We start from the raw sequence: 21,866 nt of genomic DNA on the forward strand, positions 1-21,866 counted from the left end.
GAAGCTTTTTAGTTTGATATAGTTCCATTCATTTAATTTTGCTTTTACTTCCCTTGCCTTGGAGATTAAATTTATAAAATCCTCTCTTACGTCCAAGGTCCATAAGTTGGGTACCAATGTTTTCTTCTGTGTATTTTATTGTTTCAGGTCTTATATTTTGGTCTTTAATTCATTTCAAGTTAGTTTTTGTGTATGGTGACAAATAGCAGTCAAGTTTCATTCTTTGCATGTGGCTTTCCAATTTTCCCAGCACCATTTATTGAAGAGGTTTTCTTTTCTCCATTGTATGTTTTTGGTTTCTTTGTGAAAACTTGTTTGCTCTCAAATATGTGGGTTTATTTCTGGGCTTTCAATTCTGTTCTGTTGGTCTGTGTGTCTGTTCTTCATGGCAGTGCTGTTATTATCCCCAAATTACAAATGGGGATACTGCAATGCAGAGGGTTATCAGGTCTCACAGCAGAAAAGTGGGGAGCCAGGCAGATGGGCTGAGCTCACATTCTCCACCCCCTCCACCATGCAGCCTCCTGTGATTCATGTGGAGTGGCCCCTGGGGGAGCAGCCCACCTGCAGCATCTCAGGACATTACAGCCCTTGAGCTCCTCTGGCACAAGCGTGTGACTTAACTTTTTGTTTTCACTGTTTTAGGTGCGTGTTAACTTTTTCTCTTAAATCTCATATCCTGTAAAGTCTTTTCTTATTCAAGACTAGTGGACCCGTGCATGGATTCATGCACATTGAGAGGAAATTAATTAGAAGAAACATTTTAACAATGCTATTTGCCCTTTCTCTATAATAGAAGTGTCAGAGATGAAAGAAAATTAGTAAAATGTATATGAAAATAATGTATAAATTGATTAATAAACAATAACAACATGATATAACAACAACAAAGACATGACATAAAAACAACAAAAGCATGGTATAAAAACAACAAAAACATGATATAAAAACAACATTGATATAAGCAATGACTGATAAATTGATTAAACTTATTCTAATATCTCCCTGTATACCACATTAAGAGTAAAAGTGCTTGACTAATTTCCCTTGTGATGAAGTATTTACAACTTTAACTTTAATATCACACACTCTTCGAACTCGAGAGAAAGCAACATTAACCGACCATGTCCGAAAATGGGTTCAGGTAGGAATATTCCTACTCTGTCTAGAGTTTGTCCTTGTGATTTATTAATAGTCATCGCAAATGCTGACATCATGGGAAACTGCCTTCAAATTCATTTAAATGGGAGGCCAGTGTCAGACGGGGACAAATATTGCGCATGCGCAAATCAATGTTTATTTTTAAACTAGAGGCCCAGTGCATGATTGAATCATGCACTTGTAGGGTCCCCTACACGCTTTCGCTTTTCGCGGTGGAGCTGGGTGCCTGTTGGCTGGTGCCGGAGCAGACAGGCACCCAGCTCCCCCACTTTTGATGGTCTGCGGCTGCTGAGGGGGGCTACCCTGCTGTTGAGAGGCGCAGGGGGCGGGACTCCCGCCCCCTGCGCCTCTCAACGGCCGCTGAGGGGGGCTGCCGCGGACACCTGGCTACCCTGCTGTTGAGAGGCGCAGCTGGGTGTCTGCGGCAGGCCCCCTCAGCGGCCGCGGATCTGGCCGTTGAGAGGCGCAGGGGGCGGGAGTCCCGCCCCCTGCGCCTCTCAACAGCAGGGTAGCTCCCCTCAGTGGCAGCAGATCCGTGCCTCTCACTGGCCGGATAGGCCACCCAGAGTCCCGCCTCCCAGCCTCCCGCCGCCCAATTGTGGGCGTAGCGGAATGATGGTAATTTACATGTTACTCTATTATTAGATAGGATTGCCAGTGCACATCAGATGTACTGGCCGGTCGGTTGGACAGATGGTCGGTCGGTCAGTCACTTAGCCTTTTGTATATATAGATGAATGAAAGGCATAGTGATGACAATGGTAATAATAGCTCATGCTTGTTGGAATCCATGCTGCACTAAAATTATGTGTAACAATTCTATGGGGTAGTGGAATTTTGCCCAATTTATAAATAAGCAGCCTGAGGCTTCAAAAGGTTAAATATCTTGGCAAGGGTTTCGGAGATAGTTTTGTTGCTAGAACGGAGGACTTTGGCCTCAGCCGTATTTGGGGTGAGTGAGGGAAGTAGGTTCAAGGGATGCAATTACGAGGATTGTTTTCAAGGGAAAATGATTTTGTGAACTCAATTTTAGAGAGGCCACATGGACAACAGAGATGAGCATGAGATTAGCTGACCTTAGATTGTACTGTTGCTTTTATGGAAAACCAGATTCTTGAGATTTTGAATGATCTTAATGGAATTTAAAACAGTTCAATTTTATAAGTCTGAGTTTCCCCAACGTAGTCTACCAATAAGCTCGTGATCTGTAATGGTGTGCACATTTCTTAGGAGTAATCTTTTACAGCTTTAATAGGATTGTGTTTGCTTTTATTTGTAGTTATTTGCTTCTAGTTTGTCATAGTCAAACATAGTTACTGGAGAAAATGAAGAATGGTACATGCTTTCAGTGTTTTAACTACCTAGTGAGTTTGTATTATGGGTAAAGTTTTGTACAATTAAATAGATGTAATTCACTTGAACAACAGCTCTAAAATTAAAAATGCTAACATGTATCCTGAAATTGAGGCAGTATCTGTGCTGATTTCTTGTGAGGACCAGTGTGACCCAGTCAGTAAAAATCTTTTTCTAGCTGTACTTGAACTATTGATTATACTAGGGGCCCAGTGCACGAATTTGTGCACCTTGAAAGGAACTGTGGGCCACGAGGCTGTGGTGGGCACAGGGGCGGGTCTTGGCCCATCCTCCACGCCCCACCCAGCCCCTCCCGCCGCAGCCGCTTGTCCCCTGTCTGCCTGCAGCCCCACTCCTGCCGCCGCCGCTCCCATGCGCTGACAGCACTGGCCTTACTTGCACCCGCTGACGGCGTGGAGCAATTGGGGTTGGCACTAGCAGCAGGTGCGAGCAGCAGCTGCTGCCCTGATCACCCCTCAGGAGCAGGGGGGATGGGTGGAGAAGCCCTGAGGGGCGATCGGGGCCGCAGCAGCTGCTTGCACCTGCTGGTGGTGCTGAACGATTGGGGCCAGTGCCTGGTGTGGGCAGCGGGTGTGAACGGGGCTGGTGCTGGCAGCAGGTGCAAGTGCCGGGTGGGACCTCTGCACGCGGGAGCAAAGAATTTTCAGTAACCACCAGAAGCTCGCCCTGATGATAGCACCCAGCGCCCTGCCTTGGTCTGGCGCCCCCATTCACCTGCTCCACCATCCCACCACGGCCGATGCCCTCCATGTTCTGCGCTCTGTTGCCTGCTGCCTACACCTGCAATGTTCCGTGTGCACCCCCTCGTGGTCAGCCCACGTCATAGCGACCGATTATTCAGTTGTTCTGCCGTTCGGTCTATTTGCATATTAGGGTTTTATATATATACACTAGAGGCCCAGTGCACAAAATGTGTGCACTGTGTGTGTGTGTGTGTGTGTGTGTGTGTGTCTGTCCCTCAGCTGGGCCTGTGCCCTCTCTCAGTCCGGGAGCCATCAGTCAGATATCCTTAGCGCTGCCGTGGAGGTGGGAGAAGCTCCCGCCACCGCCGCTGTGCACGCCAGCTGTGAGCTTGGTGCCTGGCTTCTGGCTGAGCGTCGCTCCCCCTGTGGGTGGCTTCTGTGTTGAGCATCTACCCCCTGGTGGTCAGTGCATATCATAGCAACTGGTTGTTCCACCATTCGGTTGATTTGCATATTAGCCTTTTATTATGTAGGATAGATGATTATATCCCACACTTGAAGTTAGGTAGCAGTATGCTAACATGTAATGCACTCTTTTTTAAAGACCACAATGATGACTCAATGTATTATTAAAGACACCCTAACATTTCTTTTCTTTCAGCTCATATGTTAGATTTGATATAATTCGAAGGATCCTAACCAGGGTTTTTGGATGCAACATCATCATGGTGATGGGAATTACAGATGTGGATGATAAGATAATTAAAAGGGCCAATGAAGTAAGTGTTGAAGACTATATGGATTGATAACTTGATTGATGAGTGTTTTATCTCCATGTAGCAGTTTTTCTTACTTGTGTTTCACAAGTACTCTTCCCATCTAACTACCCAGGTATGTGTGCTCTGACAGGTAATCAGTTGGATCTTTTTGTCCTGGTGAAGGAAGTTCAGGTCTATTTGATTTTGGTCCCTGAAGTCTTTAATGAATTGCCTTATTAAAGGGGGCCTCCTGACTTGAATCTGTAATCTCTTTCCTGGCCCCTCAGCCTCCAAGGTAAATACCTTACTCCCTCTTTACAGAGGGAAATTAAAAGGCTACTTTTAGGCTAACAAAATTAAGCTCATGTGAGGTTTAACCCTTTGCACTCGCTTGCTTTTTTCTCGATTCCTGCTACCGATGCTAACCGTGTCGAATCACACTCGACACCTGAGTGCAAAAGGTTAATGTTATCATTTGTTAAGAGTGGATAGGTTATTTCTCTTATATCTCACATGAAAGTTAAAGGAAGTTTTGGGTGTGAGAATTCTAATGAAAAATTAAATTAATAGTTACAGGAATAGTTATATTTTAAAAAGTCTACTTTCACCTCTTATGCTTTTTATAATTAGCAACTTAATTATCTCTAAAGGAGTATAAATGATTGTTAAATGATCTAATTTTCAGAGAAAACTACATTGAGTACTTTACATTCCTGTAATTTTACAAAATGTATGCACATGCATATAATATTTTTTTTAGAAAACCAGTTTCTGCTTTGTATTGTATTTATCAATTTTTTTAGAGAGAGAGAAGGGAGAGGGAGAGAGAAACATCAATGTGAGAACAGAGCATAGATCAGCTGCCTCCTGAATGCACCCTACTAGGTATAGAACCCACAACCTGGGCCGGGAATCGAACCAGCAACCTTTTGGTGCACGGAACGACGCTCAACCAATTGAGCCACACCGGCCAGGGCTACAATATGTTTTTTATACTTACTAAATTTTGGTTGTTTGTGCATGTTTTTAAAAATTCTTGAACATTTAAAAAATAGCCTTATAACAGTTCATCATGTGGGCACATCATATTAACCATCTTTGTTTTTGGACCCTTAGGTTACTTCCATATTCTGCTATTTTCTGTCAGATTTATTTTGTAGAAACCACTTCTTCCTATTTTCTACTGATATGCCTTTTCAATAACTAGATAGCATTCCACCGTGGGTAGCTATTTAGCAGTTCCCCTACATCCTTTATCATTGACTATTGTGTTGTTTCTAGCTGTTAAAAATGGTGCCTCAATGAGTATCTTTTTTGTTTCCTTAAATATTTTTCCAAGTGGAACCACTAGGTTCAAGGATGAGCAGTTTATTTGGTAAATTTGCCACTCTCCTAAAGATGGATCATTTTAGAGAGGTGGGGTTTCCCGTTTCTGTTTGTTTAGGTAGTTTAGTCAGGGTATCGTGTTCCCTTGCAGTAGACTCAATTTCCATTTCCAGAACTGGCCCTGAGCATGCACTGAACATTCGGGGTCAGACCTGTGTGTGACTTTGTGCAAAGAGAAGTAAGGAAGGCAGTTCCAGATTGGAGCTTGTGTCCATTGATGCAGACGGACCTACAGACAGATGCTCGGTGTGTGACGTAGTTCATTTTATAAGCCCTGATAATAGGGATGCGAAGATTCCCAGGCTTCCCTGGAATTCCGGAAGGACTTACTGGAGGAGGTTAGCCCACAGGATCTTGAGCATTAGGAAGGGATCCACACGTGAAGAGCAAGAATGGTAAGGACATTCTAGGCCGAGGGAAGGGCGTGAAGAGAGGCAGAAAAGGGGCATAAAGGAGTGTCTTCTGCCTGAGAACCAATCGGTCCAGTGTTTTGGGGACATTTGGGAGGGCCTGCAGGTGACGCTGGGGAACTAGTGGGATGTCCTGGGCTTGGGTGGTGTGTTGAGGACTTGGGCGTTGTTCTGAAGGTTCTCGGGATATTTCAGCACAGGATCTGCTTGGTCCAGTGAAAAGGGCTCCCTCTGGGGGTGAGGAGGACCTGACTAGAGATGGGGCCGCTGAGAGGGGTCCTTGAGTGCCAGGCACAGAGAGAGGGCATGTCTCAGAGAGCAGACTTTGTGAGGAGAGCGAGGGGGAGTTTGAGGTACCTAAAGAAATCCAGACCAACCTGGATGTAGAAATCAGAAGCTCAGTGAGAAAAGTATGTATTTGGTCTTTGTTGTGGTTTCTGGCACTGGAATCTCTGGAGTAATGGAGTGTCTTCTGTATGCTAATAACATGCCTGGTGCCTGGGGCCTGGGTGGCTGCAGAGTGGGTCTGGACTCAGAAAGTCCAAGCCAGTAATAGAAGTGGGGGGGACTTTCACTCCCACCTTTATTCCTCTACCCCACCTCCTGGGTGGGAAGGGTGGCCTGAGGTGCAGCTGATCATCAGGAGCCAATGATTTAATCAACCATCCTAAGTAATGAAGTCCCCGTATAACCCCAAAGGACAGGGCTCGGCAGCTGCAGGGCTGGTGGACACAGGGAGGTGCTGGGGGGCGAGAGGTGAGAACTCAGAGGGCATGGGAGCTCCGCCCCTTCCCCATACCTTGCCCTATGTATCTCGTCCATCTGGTACCCTGAGTTGTGTCCTTTTAAATAAACTGGTAGCAAGTAGATGGCTTTTCTGAGTTGTGTGACTCATTCTGTCAAGCCCCCGAATTGTAGTCCGTGGGTAGAAATACAAGTGGCCTGGGAACCATCTTTTGCAGCTGGTGTCTGAAGTGGGGGCGGTCTTCTGCGACTGATCCCCCAACTTGTGGGGTCTGTGCTAACTCCAGAAGTTGGAGGGTACCCTACTAGAGTCAGAGAATTGGAGAAGTGGTTGGTGTTGGAAAGAAAACGTTGCAGGGCCAGAAGTGAAGATTGGGCAGTGCTAGCATTTAGGGTTCATCACCCCATCCCTGATTCGCTATGACAGTTTGGTTTAATCCTTCCCTCAACATTCAGTTGTGCCTCTGCCCCATGTCCAAATCCCCCGCCTGTGTTAGGTGTCCCTGGGGTCCTGTGTCCACTTTGGCCCAGCCTCTTAGTCCCTGGAGGCTGTGACATACCAAAATGGCCAGGGGGGTGAGCGAAGGGCAGATCTGGGAGGGGAGATGGTGGTGGGAAGCAGGAGAGGCTGCTCGGTGTCTGCGAACGCCAACCCTGCAGCATCCTGCCAGCTGTGGCACATTACCACCCTCCACACAGGAGGAGGCAGCGTTTGAGATTGAAGTTGCCCTCCCTGGCTGGATTTGGGATGGAAATGACAGAACGAAATTAGTGGTCTCTGATATAGTGAGGGGATCAATGGGGAACAGATGCATTATTCAGTAAAAAGTGTTGACAGTTGGGTAACCATCTGGGGGGAAAAATAAACCAAAGTTAGATATATGCCTCACAACCAAATTCAAGATAGATCAGAGATTTAATATAAAAGAAATGAAACCACAAATTACTGACAGAACCTTGGGGCACTTTTTATAGCCTCATGTTGAAGAAGGCTTTTCTGAGTTTGTTTTCAAACCCAGAAGCTATTTGTAGGAAAAGATTGAGAAATAGAAAGATTGCTAAATATTAAAATAAAATTTTCTACATGGGCCATAATATTTACTTATTTATTTGATTGATTGATTGGATTAAGAGAGGGAGAAGAAAAGGAAGAGAAGAGAGACAGACATCAATTTGTTGTTCCACTTATTTATGCATTCATTGGTTGACCCTTATATGTGCTCTAACTGAGGATCATACCCACAACCTTGATGTATCAGGACGATGCTGTAACCAGCAGCTATCCAGTCAGGCCTACCATAAGGTTTAAAAACTAAAAAATAAAAATTGAAATTCATATCAGAGATAAAATGTTAATTTCTTTTATATAGAAGTACTTTCTACAAATCAGTAAGAAAAGACCTACAACTCAATAGAAACATGGGTCGGTATGGATAATTGTAAATCATTTAATACAAATCGTTTGTAAACATGTGAGCTGTTCAAGCTCACTCAAAATAAGAGAAGTATAAATTAAAATTTCAGTGAGGAAACGTTTCCTTTAGCTGTCACGGTGACAGTCTGGGCGTCTGCTAGCACTGTGCAGCGCAGGGTGTGGGGAGCAGGCACCTGCATGCATTGCAGGTCAGGTTCCAGTTGGTACACCTTCCTCGGAAGGCAGTTGGCAGGAGCTAGCAAACACCTTCTGACCAGTGGCTTTACGTCTAGATCTAAACCTTAGCAATGTGTTTGCCCCTGTGGGAAATGGCGTGTGTTGTCATGTGTGTCTCAGTAAAAAGAAGAGAAATGAATTGGAGCGGACTGGTGAATAGTTCATGAAATGTCTGGGGTGGAACGCAGACGGCCTCAGAAAGGAAGGTAGCGGCTCATCGTGCTCTGCATGGACAGTTCTGGAACTTGGTTGTTAGAGAAGGAAGCCAGGTGCAGGCCAAGTGTGGAAGGAGCTACATTTCAAGAAGAGGATGCAAATACGTGTGTGACCAGGGCCATGCTCCTGAGACAACTGGTGACGGTGTTGGCCGTCTGGGAGGGAGGCTGGTCCTGGGCACCCTTATGTCATTCGAGTTCCCTGGGAGTGAGTTTCCTGTGCAGAAAACAGAAATTACAGATGAATACCCTGGCCGGTGTGGCCAACTTGGTTGTGTGTCATCGTGTACACGAAAAGGTTGCTGGTTCAATTCCCGGTCAGGGCACAAATGCCTGGTTTGGGGGCCCAATCCCTGGTAGGGGGCGTGCAGGAGGCAGCCAATTGATGTCGCATTCTCACGTCATTGTTTCTTTCTCTCCCTCTCCATTCCTCTGTTTCCATAAATCAATTAAAAAAAATATTTAAAACATTACAGGTGAATAAATACAAGCAATTTGCTGACCAGTAGGTCCAAAAGCGGATAGTATTAAGAGCTTCTAAAATGAAAGCTCACACTAAAGTTTTAGCTTTTTTGTTTGTTTGGCCTTTTGTCCTCTGGATATAAGTAAGTGAACTTTCTTTTTTAGGAGGTCAGCTTTGCCACAAAGCTGCACCATAGGAAAAGGACTGATATGTACTGATCACTAGCTGTGTCTGGGTGCTAGGTGTTTTGTCTCTTTAATAGTGATATTAATGTGGTTTTTTCCATTCACAGTGGTGACTTTTTCATTGAATCCTCATAACAATCCAAAGACCATTAGCTGGGATTTTCTTCATGTTGCAAAGATAGCCGAAGGCACCGAGGTTTATTGTCTTGCTCAAGACAACACAGCCAAAAAGACACTCAGGCAGCAACACTTTGTCCACCAGATTCCTTTCTTCAGTAAATATTCATTGGTTGCAGTTTCTAGGGTGATTGCTATTTTAGGGTCTTGGGCTGCTAAGAAGGTGGGTTCAGGGTGTGGTTTCACTTGAGAAAGTTTCTTAATATTCCAGAGCTGAAATCCCTCCCCCATAAGATGGGAGCTCTATTTCTCAGGGGTGGGGAGGAGCAGGGGAGAGGAGGACCCAGCCTGGAGCAGATGCCACAGATGCTGGGTGAGTTCCAGCGGCTTACGGGTCACGTCACAGGCTCAACAGTTATGGAGCTGCGTTTAGTTTCATAACTTCACAGTGTGTCGTGCTTCTGTCCTGGGAGTGTTTTTCTGCTGAAAAGTAAGGAATACTTGTGTAAACCTAGTTTTGTGTGCCAGCCCCCTCTAGATCTGGGGCTGCAGGTACCTGCCCCCATATGCCCTACATTCAGAATTCGATGTCCATTTGTGGTGGGGGATTGCCCGTCCCCAGGAGCCCAGCTATGGCCCTGTGGGATTGAACACCCGTCACAATCCCTGTTTTCAGATGCTGTATGGCTTTCCAATATTTCTTAGGGATTTCCTCTGCGATATATTTTTAACCTGTTTACTTTTGCCTCCTGAGGGGTAAGGTATAAGATAGGAACTCAAGTTTCTGGTTATTACAGGTACAGTAGGTTGCTCTGGCTTGTCCTTGTTCTAGAAAAGCAGAGGCACCCTGGCTGGTGTAGCTCTGTTGGTTGGGCGTTGTCCCGCGCACCAACAGGTCGCTGATTCAATTCCCAGTCAGGGCACATGCCTGGGTTGTGGGGCTCCCCCGTAGGGGGCATGCGGGAGGCGGGTGATTGATGTTTCTCTTTCTCTCGGACTTCCTCCCTCTCTCTCTAAAGATCAATAAAAATAAAAATATTTTTTAAAAAACAGGCTTAGTTTTTGTTTTGAAAATTATATAACGAAAATCATCACATTGTTTATTTCTTTTTTCTCTCTAACCCGAATACAGGGTCAACAAACCTTTTTGATTAGCCAAGCTACTAGAATAAGTTTAATACCTAAAATTAAATGCCCTTTTTGTGAGCAGCCATGTCACAAAAAGACATGTGAGGCCAAGCCACCACGGGGCCACGGGGCTCAGCCCTCCCGGCTGTGGGAGCCGGTGGTGCCCTGTGTGGCTCTGTTTGAATACTCCGGATTGCCTAATAGGCTCACCTTATCTTTTTGCAGATGAAGATATCACCTGCTTCTCTTGCCAACCTTTATGAAGAAGATTTTAAACAAGATATGGCAGCCTTGAAGGTAAAGTAGGGTGTTGCTTATTCTTTCTGCCATGAAGATAAGCAGCTTGAACAATGAGAGCTGGTTTTGGCTGACTTGCTTTTGAACCGTGGAAACAGTTATCTCCCCTTTGCTTTCTTTCAGGTTCTCCCACCCACAGTATACTTGCGAGTAACTGAAAATATTCCTCAGATCATTTCTTTCATTGAAGGAATAATTGCTAATGGGCATGCTTATTCAACAGCAAAAGGTGGGGGCTATTTTGTAAACACTAATTGTCGGTAATACTGATGGGACTTTGAGAAACTGGACACATACTTATGAGTTGTTGGAATGTGCCAAATGTTATTGTTTCTCTCAATATGATTCCGACAGTGAAAATGTTGTGAGGTTTTTTTATGGTTATTGTCTTTGCATAAATGGCTGCATCAATTCTTTTTGTTGTTGTTGTTAATCCTCACCTGAGGATATTTTTTCCATTGATTTTTAGACAGAGTGGAAGGGAGGGGGAGAGACAGACAGACACACACACACACACACACACACACACACACCAATTAATTGCCTCCGCATGCAACCGAGCATGCAACCGAGGTACGTGCCCTTGATCAGAATCGAACCCGGGACCCTTCAGTCACTCTACTCACTGAGCCAAACCAGCTAGAACGCATCAATTCTTTTAAAAAATATTTCCACAGTTATAGGAAGAGATGACCATCTGGGAGAGCTAGTCTAGATAAGGCAAATATGACATGATGCTAACAATTGTTGTACTAGATGTAGGTGTGCAGGTGTTCTTTGAGTCTTCTTTCAACTTTGTTCACATTTTTCAGAACAAACAGTTGAGGACAATGGCAGCACCTCAAAAGGTCCACTCCCTTGTGAAAGACTGGCCCTCAGACTGTCATCTCCTTGGATGGGCATGTTGTCTTTTGATGGACCAGTGAACATCTTGACACTTTAGGCCCTGGACACTTCAACACACATCTCTGAATAAAAGACGTCGCCCTATATAACCCCAGTGTCATTATCAGACCTGAGATGCTGGACAGTTCCCTAATAGCATGCCCTGCCCTCTGCACAGTCACACTTACCCTGTTGTCGCCCACCTCCCCACATCCTCATCTAATTCAGGTTCTTTCGTGGTCCTACCTGAGGACATAAGCTACCTGGCAGGGGCCCCTGACCCCTGGAAACGTGTGTTGCCTTTCTCAGTAGCTTATGCACGTGGTTGTGTCCTGTCTCTTTAAGACAGTCCCCACTTTGTTCCCCTCATTACGGACTTGTTGAAGGGACTGACCAGGCCAGTTGTCTTCTGGGTTTGTGTGACCTCTTCCTGTGGTAGAGCTTAGTTGGTTTAGGAGCTGCTGCTTTTTGGTTGGTGGTTTCAGGGAAAGACTGGCATCCTGGCGTTTTGCTGCTTCTACGATTCAGCATTGTTTTCAGCCATATCTCTTCCTTTCCAGTCATTCTTCCCAAGTCTAAATCCTCCTCTCTCTCTCCCCAGAAGTTTTCTTTACTACCCGTAGCTGAAACTCGCCTTCTCAGCTTTGATATCTGTACTGTACCACTTGGCAGCCAATCACATGCTGCCTCCGCTTGCTGTTCACGTATTCACATTTTGCCAGTTCTTGGACCAGGAAAACCTTTTGCTTTTAGCGAATACCCATTGGAGAACCTAGCCCGGGGTTGGGAGTGTTCAGGTACTGCAATACTTGTTGCAAGTCAGTAGCAAAGTGGAAAGCATGATCATGAACACTATTCATAGGGATTATTGGGCTCTGAGCACCTTTCTTTCGTGGTCCTACCTGAGGGCATAAGCTACATGGCAGGGGCCCCTGGTCCCTGGAAACGGGTGTTGCCTTCCTCAGTAGCCTTTGCATACAGGCTTGCAGTCTTTTACTTTATCTTGTTTGCTATGTTTAGATTTTGTTTCCAAGAAAAACTTGTTTTAAAGGGCTTAGGTGACGGAACTGGAATTGTTTCCAGAAATACAGGGATTGTTTTCCTGCTGTCATGTAACGTGAAATAAGACACATAAGCCAGCTAAACTGATTAATGTTCGTGAGCTGCTCAGAGATTCTCATCCAAGCATACTTCAGGAATAAATGCTGTTTGTCTTGTTACTATGCTTTATTGTAAATTTTAATTATGATAAACATAATTAACTTAAAATAAATTTTACTTACTGAAATTCCATTAATTTGGACTTGGTGACAGTTTCACAAAGCTTGGTTGTAGTTTGATCTTTGCACTATTTGTGAAGAAAGAATTTGTTCAGCAAACGGATGCCATAAATAGAGGTATGAGGAAAATGTTTCTTCCATTAAAGGGAACAGTTTCTTTCTGTTTTAAAGCATTTTCAAGTGCTGTTTACATTCTAACTTACCCCACAGTACCTCTCCCATTTTCACCAGTTTATCCCAGCTTGTAGTTAGAGCTCAGGAACAAGATCTGGGTGAAGATCGGGGACTCTGAGTCGCCTGGGGTCTCTGTTTCCCGGCGGCCCCCGCGTGCTCAGGTCAGGACTGACTCCCTGCGAGAGCTCCAGCTCCGATACCACCTCCCCTGCGCTGCTGGACGTGCAAGGGCTGGCCCTGGCTCCGCAGTGACCTCGCGGCGAAGGTCACCTTGCACCCTCAGTCTAAAACCGTGGACCAGATGCACTTCCGTGGAAGGACAGCTACGGGGAGGCTGGAGTGCAGCGATGTTTGTAACCTAAGTAAAAAGACAGCTGTGAAGGGTATCTGGCTAGGAAAGGGTTTCTTTGCTGATTGGTGTGTAACATGAAGCCCCGAGCTGAACAAAGGCCAATGGTAACACTCCTTTTCCTTTTTCTTGTTAAAAAGAATTGCGTCAGCATTTGACACAGAACTTACTCCTTTGTTTTCACGTTTACATCCCGACATTCATGATGTGTCCAAATGCATGTTTTTAAAAAACAGTGCTGGTGGTGTTAATTTTGATTTTAAAATATAGTAAAGGGGGCCAAATGAGGGCCAGATGCCATATTCTGTGTTTAAGTTCTAATCACTTGCTAGCTGTTAAGCTCATATAGAATCTGACATTTAAGACTGAGGAGTGAAATTATTACCTTTATAAAACAGGCAATGTCTACTTTGATCTACAGTCGCGAGGCGACAAGTACGGCAAGCTCGTCGGTGTGGCTCCTGGTCCTGTTGCAGAGCCAGGTGGGTGGACCCTGCGTCCTGTCCCGGGTTCCGGGGGCTGAAGCACAGACTCAGCTTCTCTTTCCCAGTGCTCGATTGACACCCCCACTCTCTCAGAGGTGGTGCCAGACAGCTGATCACAGCTGTGTTTTATTTTATTTTTTTTAAATATATTTTTACTGATTTCAGAGAGGAAGGGAAAGGAAGAGAAAGAAACACCAATGATGAGAGAGAATCATCAATCGGCTGCCTCCTGCATGCCCCACACTGGGGATTGAGCCCGCAAATCGGGCATGTGCCCTGACCAGGAATCGAACCATGACCTCCTTGTTCATAGGTCAATGCTTAACCACTGAGCCACGCTGGCCGGGCATCACAGCTGTGTTTTAAATTTGATTCTGGTCCTAGCTGGTTTGGCTCAGTGGATAGAGCCTCGGCCTGCGGACGCTCCTGGGTTTGATTTCGGTCAAGGGCACATGCTCGGGTTGCGGGCTCCATCCCCAGTGGGGGTCATGCAGGAGGCAGCCAATCAGTGATTCTCTCTCATCATTGATGTTTCTATCCTTCCCTCTCCCTTCCTCTCTGAAATCAATAAAAATATATATTAAACATAAATAAATTTGATTCTGTTTTTCAAATAGAGAGAACTTGTAGAGTATATAATGGTCACATAGCATGTGACACGTCCCTCCCCTCTCCTGCCTGGGCCTCCAGCTCTCCCTGGAGAAGGCACCTTCGCCCGTTCTCACGGCTCCTTTCAGAGATGGTCCCTGCATGTGAAACATGCATGTAAGCTTCTTCATGTCGTTTCATGGCTCGATAGCTCATTTCTTTCTAGCAGTGAGTAATACCCCATTATCTGATGTACCACCGTTTACTTATCCACTCACCTGCTGAAGGAGATCTTGGTTGCTTCCAAGTTTTGGAATGTAAAGAGAGCCCAAAACTGGCTCATTGTACAGACTTCAACAATAACCTAACCTTTCTCTTTTGAGTCTCTTTACTCTTTGAATGTGATTGGCATTCTGGTAATTCTCCTTTTCACTCTACATGATTTTTTGGGGGGAAAGTTACTCAAACTCAGTTACTGATAAGCACAGCTTTCTTAGGAGACAGACTGCAGAAGAATGAGCGTGCTCAGTTCAGTACACCCCTCAGAAAGCAGCATCACTGAGTGTTTGAAATCTCAACTCATTCATTATTGAACTTACTGCAACTGGCCTCATGCTGATACACCTCATGCTACTGGCATATTTTAGGTGAAAGTATTTAGTAGTCTTTCCAGCCGTCAGGTGGGGGGAAGAGAAAAACATATGAATGAGGAAGGTGAGGTTACTTATAAGAAGGAACAGACTCTTTGGGAAGTGCTTTAGTTTTGTGACTTTGGGTTGGTTTGTTCATTCTAAGTTCTCAACCCTGTTGATCAAACACTTATAATTGGCAGGTGATTCGGACAAGCGGCATGCCAGCGACTTTGCCCTGTGGAAGGCAGCCAAACCCCAGGAGATATTCTGGCCCTCTCCTTGGGGAAACGGAAGACCTGGCTGGCATATCGAATGTTCTACCATCTCAAGGTAAGGTTTTCCTGGATTTCTTCCTGTTTGTGTTGATGTGAAAGCTCTAGCAATGCCTGAGTTTGCCAGTAGAGGGCGCAGACAGGGCAAGTTTGGTCTCTGCACCAATGCAGACAAAGCAAGTAGTTTGCGAGGAAAGCTTAGCGCTCAGAGCGGACTGGCTGTAAGAAGGGAAACAAAACAAACAGATGGCCTGTTCATCTTTCCATCAGCACTTGTTCTTTTCAGTAGGAAAGCCTGCTTTCCGGTTCAGGTTTTGATTTCCCATCTCCTACAAGCCAGCTCCAGGTTGCCTTCATCTCTCTGCCGAGGTGGGTTTAGGGAACACCAGCCCTCCACTGAGGGCCTGGGTGAGGGCAGAGCCCCTCAGGGACAGGGGACCGAACCACCTTTCTCCTACCACTCTCTCAGTTCCCCCAAAGCTGGATCAGATCCCATCGAGCGTTATCCCCAGGTTCTGTGTGTCTGTCTCCTCAGTCTTCAATCAGCCCTTTCTCAGGACGCTTCTGTCCTGGGATCTCCATAAACACAGGTCCTCCCGTGACCCTGATCCCCTCCAGCAACCCTCCTTTTTGTTTGCTTCTCTTGTCACCATCTACATGTGACCTGCTCCTGCCTGGCTTTCATCCCAGTGTCCCACTGACTCTGGTCTCCTGAGGTCACCAGTGACCTGGTCACTGACAGGCAGCCTTATGTCCTGCTTTTCCCTGGCTCCTGGGAAACAACTCTCTTCTGGTTTTGGCATCTCTGCTGGGGCCTCCTCCACCTTCTGTTTGATCTCCTCTGCAGACTGTTCCTTAGGCACTCACCACGCTTCTGGCCATAGCCACATGGCCCTTTTCATGTGTGTGTGTGTGTGTGTGTGTGTGTGTGTGTGAGAGAGAGAGAGAGAGAGAGAGAGAGAGAGAGAGAGAGAGAGAAGCTGGCATACCACATGTGCTGTCCTGTTCTGTCTCTTTTCACTTAGCAGTCTGTCCTGGGAATTCCCTTGTGTCACTTTGCTGAGCTCTTTGTCATTTGTCTCTCGGCTCCGAAGTGCTGCTGTATTGTGTGGCTTACCCTTTGTTCATTTAGCTAGTACCCTATGGAGGAGCATTTAGGTGTTCCAGTACTTTGCTCTTACAAATAAATCTTACTATTTACCTGCAGTGAATAACCTTGTGTATGTATTTCCTGTTTGTGGAGGTGAGGGGTTTTCAAGTATCATATTAACTCAGATTTTATTATATTTGATGTGTTTCAGTTCATTGCAAATATTTATTATAATAATTTTTTGCAGTGGAGTTATAAGTTTTTAAATTAGAAACATAAAGTATGCTTAAGGTGAGCATTTCAAACTACTAGCTACACCAAAAATTTTTAGATTAACCAACCCAGTCACCCTCAATTGGTTGTTGTATGTGGTGCTGTTTTCTGGCTGGGTATAGCAGTGATAACTATCTTATCTATATATATAAAAACCTAAGCGACCATCCACCTGTTTGACTGCCTGACCTGTAGCTATGATGCGCACTGACTACCGAGGGGCAGACGCTCAATGCAGGAGCTGCCGAGCTGCGGTGACTTGGCAGCTGCGGTTCTTGGGTGACACACCTGGAACCAGAGAGGAGGGAGCTCGATTCTGGGGTACATCACCTGAGAACTGCCCTCTTGCAATCCGGGACCCCTCGGGGGATGTCGGAGAGCTGGTTTCGGCCCGATCCCCGCAGGCCAGGCTGAGGGACCCTACCAGTGAACGAATCTATGCACTGGGCCTCTAGTCTCCTATAATAGAGCACTGTGCCCCATGCACTGACCCCACACTGGTTTCCTTTTGAGCCCCACATAGGTTTACCCCATCCTACCAGATGGAAGAGCCTTGTCCTCCAAGACCCGTCCATCACATTTTGTTCATTCTAGTTAAGACCCAGCACGCAGTCTCCCTTTCCACCACATCCCCCCCAGCCCTGACCTTTGATGACTTCTACATGGTCCATCTAGAAACACATCCAGGCATTCCTGAGACATCAAACTCTCACGTTACTATGAAGCATGGGCCCAACTTGTCATTAAAAGCAACTATGTCCATCTCACAGTCATACATTAATGCAGAACCACTTATGTGTATTTATAAATACTTATTGGTTTAATAGCAATGTGGGGTATACATTGGATTGAAAAAGTATTTCGTTTTAGATTCAATTAGTTACTGTAAAGCAGGTAGAAAGCATTTAATACATTTCAAATCTAATGTTACCATTAAGTATTTTATTTTGTTGAAATCTAAATAATGAAAATAGACATTTTATTCCTTTTCAGCTGTCTCTTATTTTAAAATAGGTCTAATGTACAGACAAGAATGGAGACTAATAGAATGAGCACCTCGGATCCACAGTTTAGCTTTATTAAATCTTAACATCGTCATATTTGCTTCAGATCTTAAACTGAATCACTCATTACAAATGAGGCCCCTTATGCTCTCCTACCCAACCCGAGCCCTCCCACCTCCCACTCTTCTTCAGAGCATTTTAATTTCAAGGACTGTAAGAGATTCTCTACAATCCATCGCTGAGAATGTACAGTAACAGACAGCCCACTCAGCCAGCGCCACTTAGCTTAAATGTGACGGTACATTGCGGGTTCTTCTGGAGCCCAGGAGCCAGTGGGAGAAGAAAATGTCTATTTTGAACCATTTTTAGGAAAATTCATGACGGTCTGCATTCCAGCCTAGCTGTGTGATGGGGGAGGTGGCCTCACCACCCCAGCCCCCACAAACCAGCATTTCCACTCTGCTGACTGTTGAGTTTTTAATCAATTTTTGCCTTTTCAGTGTCTTCCGAAGCAGCGCTAGTGAACCTGGGTTGTTCACACTGATAAGGTTTCCGCAGGTGGTCTGGTGAGAGTTGCTCAGGCCGAGTGGTCTGGCCAGCTGCACTGTCCCATCAGCCGTGCAGCTTTGGTGTGCAGTTTGTAGGACATGAGGTTTTCCAGGAGGTATAGCACAGCGTTCAAGCGGAAATGCCAATAGCTGATGCGCACTGATTTGAATTCTAGAACCTCGTTTGTCAAATATAACCCTAAGTACCAGTTAAATTTTCAAAAGCCAAATTAAAAATTCTCTTGATTTTATAGTTCTCTCTCTCTCGTTAAAGCTGAAAAACCACTAAATTTTACTTATTGAAAGTAAGAAAAGGTAATTTTGTAAGTTTTTTAAAAAACCATACCTCTGGAGCAAAAAGAATTAAATTTTTTACTAGGAGGAAAAGCTATTAGGGATTTTTATGAATTGTCTTTAGTAGGGGGAAAAGCTGTGGATGAGGGATTTTATGAAGTAAAAACAAAATTATAGTTTCCATTTGCATCAGTTAAACTTTCACACATATTGATTTAAAATTGAGATCCACTTATTTTATTCCTTGCACAAAGGCTGGAAGGGTTAGATATAAAATGAGGGTTGGAGAAATATGTTGTTTGAATTAATTCACGGCTCTGTGGTGTGTCTTGCAGTTTGGTCTTTGGAAGTCAACTGGACATCCACTCGGGTGGCATAGACCTAGCTTTTCCGCATCATGAGAATGAAATTGCACAGTGTGAGGTCTTCCATCAGTGCCAGCAATGGGGAAACTACTTCCTCCATTCTGGTAAGTAATGACTTCAGAATAATGGTTCTATTTCAGTTCTGCCAGTTTTATCTTTTATTGGTGAAACAGTTACATTTGGAAATACATAGATCAGTTAAAATAGGTCAAGAAGTGGAGCTGTCGCCTAAGTTATTTTTTTTTTAAATATATATTTTATTGATTTTAGAGAGGAAGGGAGAGGGAGAGAGAGAGATAGAAACATCAATGATGAGAGAGAATCACTGATTGGCTGCCTCCTGCACGCCCCCTACTGGGGATCAAGCCCGCAACCCAGGCATGTTTCCTTGGCCGGAATCGAACCTGGGACCCCTCAATCCGCAGGCTGATGCTCTATCCATTGAGCCAAACCAGCTAGGGCTCCTAAGTTGTTTTTGAATTTCAGTCACTTAGACATGAACTTCCTTGGATGGGAATGATCTGCCTTTTGGGAATTGAAATATGAATGACAAGAATATGGAAAAGGCTTTACAGTGCTGTTCTATATAAGTTTCCTTCTAATAAAACTATTGAGGAATCTTAAATAGTATGATGTAATCATTATTAGGAAGATGCCAATTTTGAGCTGTAATATTGTCGCCATATAGATCTGCCATCCTCTGATACCACTGCCTCTCATTTCACTGTTCAAAAAACACGGTTGGCTAACACCAGCCACCTGTTCTCCTCAGGAGCAGATCATGAAACAAGCAGCATCCTTGAGCATAGCAGCTTTGGAATTCCCTTTGATGCCTGGGAAGATTCCTATGTCCAAATTTTGACAAAGGTTGTGGGGCAATGTCAAATTGGTCCATTGCTTTTTGGAATGGACAGCTTAGGTATTTGGTGTTTGGTAGTGATAGGGTTGGGAAATGCAGAGAATCAGCATCTGAAACATAGTGCATTAATTAACAAATACCATTTCTTTAAGTCCTTGAATAAGGAAACTAGGTTATTCCAGTGAAATAATATAGAGATGCCCATTTTATAATGTGCAGTCGGCTGCTTAAAGCCTGGAGTAAGGGTTCACTTGGGTTTTCTTCATGGCAGTAAACTGAGGAGGCTGCTGCCCCAAAGTGCACGTACGCAGTGTCTCCTTTACTCTCGAGCTGTCCTGGGCGGCATTCCCACCCTCGCTGTGTCCCCAGGGTGCCCGGGAACCAGCATCTCCATTCTCTGCAGTGACCAGCTCGTTTCTGCCTGCCTCACAGTAGTCCGAAAAGAAACGGAGCTGGCCGGACAGCTGTGGACGGCAGATGAGCTGTTTGTCCTCTAGTATCCCACTTCACGTCCCTGCATAGAACTCAACAGTAGCCAAACTTACTTCATTTCTGCCAGCGATGGGCCTTGCTGGGCAGATTCCCTAAGTAGAAGGGCAAAAGCCTGATGATCCTCGTTCTGTGTTTTCCTTCCACTGTATTAACTGTCTGGGAAGTCAGAGCTTGATCCCTCCCCAGACACTGCGTCAGTTAATGCTCATGAGGAGTTACGGTTTGCTCTGGACACTATGAAGTGCAGGTGCCCTTCAGTGAACTGTGGGTCTAGGCATCAGTACTAACACTTCTCAGGCTCTCAGCTAATGACAGGTGTTTGGTGGCCATAAAGCAGCAGGTCTTGTTTACCTTTAAGTGTGGGAATGGGAAAGGGGTTTTGTTGTGACTTTTACCATCTGCGAAGGCACTCGAGGCTTCTCCATCACATTCACACCTGTCCTGGAGAGAGAAACAGCAGTGTCTCCTGACACACGGGAGAATGAATCCGGCCCTTCACATACTGGGGGTGAAGTAATACCAAGGTCTTGATAAGTCTGTGAAATTCAGTTGCAGCAGAGAATCTAATTGCTCTCAGAGACCTGCAAGCCCCACTCTGCAATTCTGAACATCTGTAAGCAGCTTTTATTGCCGGGTGGGTGCCTGGTTTGCAAAACCAGAGGTTTGTCATTTCTTCAGGTGTTGAGTCGGTTAAAGCGTCATTTCTAAGTTACAGGAAAGGGGTAGCGTGTGCACTGTTTCTGAGTGTCACAGTTCACCTGTTCCTGTCTGAGTTCTGAGTCAGCAGAACTGTCCAGTTCTGAGTCAGTGGCTCCTGTCCATCGCCCGCTGTGGGCTGGGTGTACCCGACGCCCTTGAACCGGCACAGCTGTGGGCTCCATCTTCCTGGAGGGTCGACTGTGGGTGATTTGGGGAAATCTATCCACATGTACATGGGTGTTTGCATATTGGGGAGAGCACTTACTGTTTCCTTCCTGTTCCCCGGGCAGCTGCCGTCGGAGCCCTGTGCTCAGGCACCTGTTGGAGAAGCGCCCACTTCACCTCCTTCCCCTGAACAGATGGGACGGAGCAGTCCCTCTCTTCCCCCCAGTGCAGAGTGAATGACTTTGTGTGGTTTTTTTCCCTCCTCAGGACATTTGCATGTAAAAGGCAAAGAAGAAAAAATGTCCAAATCACTGAAAAACTACATCACTATTAAGGTAATGTGCTCTCCTGCGTTGCCGCCAGTTGCTGAACCTTGTTAAAGGCTGATGCGTAGATGAGGCCCCACAACTCTGATTCCCAGTTTCCCTGGCCGCCCTTTCCCCAGGGCCCTAAGGGGCCTCTCCTACTTCCGGGTCTAAATACTCTTTTTTTTTTGTCTGCAAAGTGCACAGTGTTATTTCTCTATTTCCTGTTCTCTCTTCCTGTGTGGCTTTCCACTGTTTTCTGTTGGCTTTTTAAAAAAAAATTTTTTTAAATTGATTTTTAGGGAGAAAGCGAGAGGGAGAGAAGGAAACATCAGCAGCTTCTTGTACGCCCTCTACTGGGGATTGAGCCTGCAACCTGGGCTGATTTCACTTAGCATAATGTCCTCAAGGTTCAGCTGTGTTGTAGAGTGTGACAGGATTTGCTTATATTTTAAGGCTGAATAATAGTCCACTGTTCTCTTTAGGCTTCTACTCTACAACTGTCTCTCCACTTTTACTTTCCCTCTGGCATTAA

The 21,866-nt window shown here is 45.3% G+C and overlaps 1 protein-coding gene across 1 annotated transcript in view; it reads left to right on the forward strand.

Annotated features, from left to right (window-relative positions):
* The window catches only part of CARS2 (cysteinyl-tRNA synthetase 2, mitochondrial), a 36,381-nt gene that overhangs the window by 4,713 nt on the left and 9,802 nt on the right, over positions 1-21,866 (forward strand). The window contains 7 exon segments of the mRNA XM_079779103.1: positions 3,880-3,997; positions 10,501-10,572; positions 10,696-10,801; positions 13,659-13,742; positions 15,166-15,295; positions 18,782-18,915; positions 21,294-21,361. Coding sequence (XP_079635229.1) covers positions 3,880-3,997; positions 10,501-10,572; positions 10,696-10,801; positions 13,659-13,742; positions 15,166-15,295; positions 18,782-18,915; positions 21,294-21,361 — 712 coding nt within the window.

This window comes from Cnephaeus nilssonii (genome assembly GCF_951640355.1).
Source record: "Cnephaeus nilssonii genome assembly, chromosome: 8".
NCBI classification, from domain to species: domain Eukaryota; kingdom Metazoa; phylum Chordata; class Mammalia; order Chiroptera; family Vespertilionidae; genus Cnephaeus; species Cnephaeus nilssonii.